The sequence below is a fragment of the Cynocephalus volans genome, chromosome 11 (genome assembly GCF_027409185.1).
Source record: "Cynocephalus volans isolate mCynVol1 chromosome 11, mCynVol1.pri, whole genome shotgun sequence".
NCBI classification, from domain to species: domain Eukaryota; kingdom Metazoa; phylum Chordata; class Mammalia; order Dermoptera; family Cynocephalidae; genus Cynocephalus; species Cynocephalus volans.
In genome coordinates, this window is record NC_084470.1 from 56,800,978 (window position 1) to 56,808,992 (window position 8,015).

An 8,015-nucleotide genomic window follows, 5' to 3' on the forward strand; every position below is an offset into this window, starting at 1 on the left:
CCTGGTGAAGTAGTTGAGGTGGGGCTGTCTTCTCTCTCCTTTGACCCTTCTCCCTTCTTGTGATGATGGAATGCTAAGCTCAGCTGGCCTCTACAGAGCACGTTTCTCAGGGCGACCCGATTTATGTGTCTCCCAGGTTGCTATCGTCAATTGGCTCAATAAGTCCTTGCCATATAAACCTGGCCTCAGTTTTTTTTTTTTTTTTTTAGGTCAACAATTAGATAATGTATATACACAATCTAATAAATCTGTAGTAATTAAAAGAGTGTTTCTAGCACTCTTTGAAAAATGAGATCGGTGGAATGAAATATTAAGTATACAATCTGAATCAGGAATATTAAAGAATATATGAAAAGGGGATGTTTCAAGCCCAAGTGGAAAGGAGGGTTATTCATGATACAGTGTTTTCAAATTGGTCAACCATTTAGACAGCAGTAAACTAGAAATGTATTTCCTGCCATATATCAAAGTAAATTAAAAATGGATTAGAGATTTACATGTATAAAAATGGGACCATAAATATATTAAAGGACTTATAAACATTTATGTAATCTTTGGGCATGGAAGTTCTTCCTAAATGGAATCCTAAGGCAAAATCAGTATGGGCTTTGGGGCAAAAGGACTCTGGAGAACCTGCATGCTTTCTTTCTTTGGCGGGGGAAGGGGAGCTGGCCTGCTCAGGGATCCGAACCACGTGCTTTATTGAGCTTTGAACTTTAGAGCTAAAATTTCATAGGCGGCTCTGAAGTCCAAACCAAAAGATTCTACGAGTTTATCATATTAATCACGTTGATTTTATAGAAATGTTACATGAATTAAAGGCACTGTTCTCAAACTGAACAAAAGTTTAGTGATTTTTTAAAAAAGTTTGACTTGTTTTTAAATCACTCTGGTAGAAAAGGAAAATAAATACAAATAATTAATGGTGAGCAGAGGCTGCTATTCCTTTGCCTTATGGAGCGAGCAGCTTTGTTCCTCTCCTGCCCTAGAGGCTGAAGTGTAGAAGGACACGCTCTGTGATTACAAACCCATCACAGGCAGGACGGGTGTGTCTTCTCAGGGGCTGCAGCTTATGCCGTGAGGAATGAGAATGCTGAGAAGATCATACAAATCAGTCGTTCCTCGCTTCCATTTTTCTCCTCAAAAGCCTGGAATGTGTCTCTGATCAGTGGGAAATGTACCTGGATAGACCCATGAAAATATATCAAGTTCCACTCAAGGGACCCTCCTTTATCTTAATTTCTTCTGAAATGGCTTCTCACTGCCTTTCTTTCATTCTGGTTCCCACTCGTTTTACAGGTTTTTCAATTTTATAATGTGAACTCACATACACTCTCTCATGTGATCTTCAGGACAACCCCCAGTGGTATCACGATCCCTGTTTTGGAGATAAGTAAATAAGCTCAGAGTTAAGGACTTGTCCAAGTCCTGCAGCTGAGAGGGGCTAGGACTGAATCCTGCACTTCTGTTTCTGCTCTCACTCGCTTTGACCTTTGGGGTCTCAGTATTCTTAAAGTATTCTACTAAGCATTCTGTTAAAAAGCAAAGACAGTGCCTTGCCATTGGCCCCAATTATTAGTACATTTCTAAGACTTACCTTGAGAGCTTCCCATTGACTTATATATTCATGTCCTCACACATGTCCCTTTGTCCTAGAAAGGAGAAAGTCAGTAGGACTCCTTGCGAGGAATCAGTGCATGAAATAACTGTCCTTCATGGGACTCCTGCCTTGTGTGTTTCTCCTTCCATGCTGAAGTCTATACTCTTGAGAAAAGCAGGCACCAGCCTTAGGGCTCTTGGTCTAAAGATATCCAGTCTAATAAATCCCATTCAACGATCCGTCCTGCTCGCCCCTTTGTGAAAGAGACGCTCTTAGGGCTTTGCTCTTGACTCACGACTGGCTAATTCAGCATTACTGGGAGCAGGAAAAGGAAAGTAACCTAAGTTAATGCTGTTTATAATTGTCATTATTACAATAGTTAATAATTATAATAGCTAACTTTTCAAAAGTTCAATTTAAAAATTACTACATTTGAATTAGTGATGAGAGAATTTGGAAATACACAGAGACTGAAGACGTAGCCCAAACTTTTGTATTTGTATTTACTTGTTAGAGGATTTTGGATAAATCACTACATTTCTTCAAGGTTCAATTTCCACATTAGCTATGATGAACAGCACATTGTTATGCGGTCTTGCAGAGGCATGGTTATTTGTAATAATAATACTCACTGTTGTTATTATAAGTATTTTGTTTTTAAATAGGTATGATAATAATTTTGAAAGTCGTATATAATCTGTAAAACAAAAAATGCAAAATGCCTTAAAAGACACAGTAACAATAGTAATTATTATAACATTATTACTATCATTATCCAGCCTGTTTTATTTATTTATTTTTTTTTTTGTATTTCTTCCTTCAAATGCTTTCAGAAATCAATATCCCCATTCTTCACCACCATCACATAACATTTCTGTTTCTTTTCCATCATGGATTATGCTGACTTTGAAAGCTTCAGATCTTTCCTTCCTCACTCCCCTCTCATAGCATTTCTGATATGCCTTTTGAAATACATGCTAAGGAAGCCCTAAAACGTATAGGCTGCTCATTACGTGTGGCATCTTTATTGGGTAAATGAATAAATCAACTGGTATGTTTCACAAAGGATGACCATGCTTAATTGTGCAATTGTTTTTTTTTTCTTTTTCTATCACAGGGACAAGAGAAATGGCAACCTCAATAGATGAGACTGAGACTGTGGTTGAGGCCTTTGTGACCACATCCTATGACTATGGGTGGTCACAGCCGTGTGAAAAAGTCAATATCAAGAGGCTGGGGGCTCAGCTCCTGCCTCCACTATATTTCCTGGTGTTCATCATTGGCCTCTTGGGCAACGTGGTAGTGGTGGTGATCCTCACAAAATACAGGAGGCTCAGGATTATGACCAACATCTACCTGCTCAACTTGGCGATCTCTGACTTGCTTTTTCTCTTCACTCTTCCATTCTGGGTTTACTATGTTAAGTGGGATACGTGGGTTTTTGGCAATTTCATGTGTAAGCTCTTCTCGGGGCTTTATCACATAGGCTTGTACAGTGAGATCTTCTTCATCATCCTGCTGACAATCGACAGGTACCTGGCCATCGTCCATGCTGTGTTTGCCCTTCGAGCCCGGACTGTCACTTTAGGTATCATAACCAGCACCGTCACCTGGGGCCTGGCAGGGCTAGCGGCACTCCCAGAATTCATCTTCTATGAGTCCCAAGGGTGGTATGGAGAGTTTTCCTGCAGTCCTGGGTACCCAGAGGATGAAGAATATAGCTGGAAGAGTTTTTATGTTCTGAGGATGAATATCTTTGGTCTTGCTCTCCCTCTGCTCGTGATGGTTATCTGCTACTCAGGAATCATTAAAATGCTTCTGAGATGCCCCAATAAGAAAAAGTACAAGGCCATTCGGCTCATTTTTGTCATCATGGTGGTCTTTTTCATTTTCTGGACACCCTACAACCTGGCTCTACTTCTCTCTGTTTTTCAAACGGCTTTCTTTGAGAACAGCTGCGAGCGGAGCAAACACCTGGACCTGGCCGTTCAAGTGACGGAGGTGATCGCCTTCACGCACTGTTGTGTCAACCCAGTGATCTACGCCTTTGTTGGCGAGAGATTCCAGAAATATCTGCACCACTTTTTCCACAGGCACGTGGTCGTACACCTGGGCAAATACATCCCATTCCTTCCTAGTGAGAAACTGGAAAGAGCCAGCTCTGTTTCCCCGTCAACAGGGGAGCCAGAACTCTCTGTTATATTTTAGGTCAGAAGCAGAAAATTGCCCAAAGAGGATGGGATGGGTGTTGTTGACCAAATTGACATCCAAACCAGTCCCGTCTAACACTGAAGCTCTTGAAGACATTAGAATATATACACAATGCTGGCAGCATGTGCATGCACCCCAAGGTCATTACCAGAGGCCAAGGGCTGGGCAGTTTACTCATGGTCGACCTTGAAAAGCAGAGCTTCGCTTCATTCTCTGAAGAGCTACATAAATTTTAATGTATCTGAATGTTAGATAGTTACTATTTGCAGCTCGCAAGCAGTTAAAACTTAATATTTTAAACCTTAACTTCAGCCAGCTATTGGAATAAATGAAACATTTCACAAAATACAATAATTTCAATTACTTTATTTCCTAATGTGCCTAGCTCTTTCCTTGCTTAATGAAAACCTTTTTTCTTTTTCTTTTTTTGTTGTTAGTATATGGATACTCTCAAGCAACGTAATGGCATGCCTACCTGTTTTAAACATTCTTAATAGTCAATTCATTTTCTGTTCACACCACATTTCCCATGAGTGACTCACAGAGCCCTGACTTGTGCACACTGTGCACTTAAATGCCAATCTCACATTATAGAGTAGGCCAGGGGCCACCTGAACGGAAGAAGTAGCCAGGTGTGGAGAGGGGGTGTTGGGCTCGCAGGACTCTCTGCAGCTGTAGCTCAGTGGCTCTCAAACTTGTCATCAGAAGTACCTGGAGGGTGTGTTAAAGCATGGATGGCCAGGTCCCACCCCCAAATTTCTGATTCAGTGGTCTGTAGCGAGACCTGAGAATTTGCATCACTAGCAAGCTTCCAGGTGATGCTGATGCCACTTGTCCCAGATCACACTTTCAGAACAACTTCTCTGGCTAAAATGCTCCTAGAGACACTCCATAGTTATCCTTGAAACTAAGGATTTCACAGTTCTCAGACGGAAATGCAAAAGGTCCTTTTGATCTAGGCTCTGCTAAGAACAATCTCCATCCTAGACAGCCTAGGAATGATATCAGTCCATCCTAAACCAATTGGTTTAGTGGGAATTTCCAGTCTACCATCTCGTTGAATTGAGCTTTTCTTGAGTGCCTGTATCTCACACCCTGCACTAGAAGCTGTGGGAGATGCAAAGACAGGTGAGACTTTGTGTGAGCTACAAACTAAGGAGAAAAAAATGCAACTGACGATGTAAAACTTTCCCCAAAATTAGGATTGGACTGGGTTCTCCTTCCCTTTCCTTCCTCTTATTTATTGCTTCGTGGGGAGGGAAGTTCTAAGCTTCCACTTAACTTGTGCCTCTCACTAGAGACAATGTGTGATAGTGTAATGTGAGCCCTGCCAGCTCTTCATCCAACAAATGTCTGTTAGCTGATATGGATGGAATGTACACACACTGCTTTAATTTAAGTGAAGGGTGCAAAAATATATAAGACAAACCCAACCCCTGCTCCCACGAAACCTTCAGTCTAGTAGAGCGTATAAGACAGAAATCACTCCAGTGCAAAGAGGACAGACATCTAAGGCTATGCCTGGGTCAGGAAGGGAAAAATCATTTCTACCTGGAACCCAAAGGAAGGAAGACTTCATGGAGGAAGTAGATTTTGAGCAGGTCTCTGAAAGAAAGGCAGGATTTGGAAAGGGAGAGGATTTGGGGGAAGGCACTTTAAGCTATGGGAATGCCGAGTCCAAAGCTGAGAGAGGAAAGCATGTATATTTGTGGACAGTAGGGCAGGGTGGACAGGTTGGGATGATGGGCTGTGAATTTCAGGCAAAGGATCTGGGGCTTTTAAAGGAAGGCCAAGAGGAGCTATTGAAGGGTTTAAAGCAGTGGAGTAAAGCAATCAACGTTGTGCATTAGGAAGATGACTCTGGTAACTCATAGAGCATGGAGTGGAGGCCCCAGAACCATGCAGGGAGGTAAGTCAGGAGGTGAATGCAAGTATGGAGGAAATATCCGTGGCTGATGAGAGAGATGCCAGGAGCACCCAGAGAGGAATCTGATCATAGATAGCACAAAAAGTCAAAGAGAAAAACAGACTGTCTCATGTTAAAAAAGAGAGAGAGAGACATATATATACATATTTTCTTTGTACTTAGATGCACAGACCACTTCCTAAAGGATACAAAAGAAAACAGTACCAATGGTTGTCTTTAGGGAGGCATATGGGTGGACAGAGAGCAGGATGAAGCTGACTTTTTGTGCCTTTTGGATTTTGAACCATGGGAACATGTTACCCATTCAAAAAATAAATAAAACTTTAGAATTATATATATATAAAAGAAAAGGCTAGGCTCCTATCCAGATGTTCAGATGTTGGTATCCATCCTACCAGACATAAAGATATGGGAAGATTCAGATCTCGCTAAAATATTAAGAGTTGGAGGCTCACCGTCTACAAAATAGATTGTAAAAAGAAAGGGGGAGAGGAGTGGTGGACAATTCCACAGCACTACCTTCCATCAGCTGTGAGACCAGGTACATTTCCCACTGAGCACGTACCGTGTTCTCAGCTATGTCCCGAGAAAACAAAGTTGGGCACACCGTGGACCCTGCCTTCAGGGAGCTCACCGTCAGATTGAGTTGGACACTGTTCTTGTCTTTCACTGCCAGAATTCAAAACCATATCTTGTAAAGGAATTGCCGATGTCAAAATGTAACCCAAATGAGGGCAACTTCCATGGTAAGACCAGAAAATATCGTTCACTTCCCAATCAAATGCTTGGAGAAGGGGTGTGCAAGCACTCGGCCATCCATTCCATCTGTCTTCAACCTCCAGTGAGAAGCCTTGACTTTTCTTACCATCGTGCCTATCTTCAAGCCCTACATGGGCAACACAGGATGTGAACTTTGGAACACTCTAGACCACACAACACGAATCTCAATTTGGCTAGGAAACTTTGAAGTACTTTTTCGCTTTTTGTGGTTCAGCCAAAATGTAAATAAAACAATCATTTTAAAACGTAACTCTACATCATTGGCTCTCTCTTGCATTGTGAAAGCATCTGCTCTTAGGTAACCATAAGTGCGGGGTACTAGTGTTTGTCCATTCTCCCCTCATCCCTGAAAGCTTTGAAGAGCTTTGTGACTCTCACAAAACTGCACGTGATCAAATCATGAATCAGTGTGCTCTGTTTTGCTCCCCAGCCCAGCTCTGTCCAATAGAACTGTCTGTGATGATAGAAATGTCCTGTGTCTCACTGTCCAATGTGGTCACCACCAGCCACTGGCAGCTATTAAGCACTTAAAATGTGGCTTGTGCTACTGAGGAACTGGATTTCTAAGTTTGATTCAATTTGAATTACTTTGGATTAAATGTAAACAGCCACATGTGGCTGGTGGCTACTCCAGGTGGTTAGTGGCATGGCACTTGCCTCTTACCCATCCTCTACCTACACATCAAGCTTCCTGTAGACACCAACTTCCTGCAAACACCTCACTTGAACTCTGTGTGACAGTAGGGAAAATTCTGGTGATGCAAAGATGAATAGGACCCATTTCTAGAAAACTTACTCACCGTTCAGTGGAAGAGACCCATGTGACACATATGACTGTAACGAAATGTGATGGGGACCTAAAGCACCCTACTGCAGAAAGTAGGATGGAGTCACTGAAGAAAGCTACACAGAAAAGGTCACATTCTGCTTAGGTGGGGTTTCCCCAGGTGCAGACCGTGAGCAAGGATTTGAGAACAAAGATTTTATTTGGAAAGTGCAGGAAACTCTAGTAGGGAAGTGGGGAAGTAAAACGGGGAGGGGAAGGTGCCAATAAAGGGTACATTATGAAGCCACCTTCCACAGGGGGTGACTGGAGTTTAAGCCACTAAAAGACTCTGGAAAACAGTGTAACACACACTTCTCAGCTATCCCATTCGAGGGGCAAGAGTGTTGGGTATTTATATTCTGCTCCTGAAGGCTAAAGGCTGAAGTCACCAGCTGAAGGCTGCTCCTGGAGGTTTTAATTCCCCAGCGCTTCCAGCCTGCCTTGCTCAGGAGGAGAGGCCTCCCCAGCTTTGGGGAAAGCTACTTGGGAAACCAGATGCAGATCCTGGAGGTAAAAAGCCAGCTGGGCATGCATGGTGAAGGTGTTAAAGAGGCACCATGTATCAGGATCAGACTCACACTCAGGAAATATGGAGACAAGGGACAGGCAGCTGCACTGGGGAAGAGTGGAGAAGAATTGCCACTACTTTGGGATGGGTCTATATGTCCAGT

At 42.5% G+C, this 8,015-nt stretch overlaps 1 protein-coding gene across 1 annotated transcript; it reads left to right on the forward strand.

Moving 5' to 3' along the window:
- The first annotated feature begins 2,728 nt into the window (after positions 1-2,728).
- CCR3 (C-C motif chemokine receptor 3) lies at positions 2,729-3,808 on the forward strand. The gene has a single exon (XM_063115158.1). It carries the CDS (start codon positions 2,729-2,731, stop codon positions 3,806-3,808), a length of 1,080 nt encoding a protein of 359 aa, XP_062971228.1.
- The last annotated feature ends 4,207 nt before the right edge of the window (positions 3,809-8,015 follow it).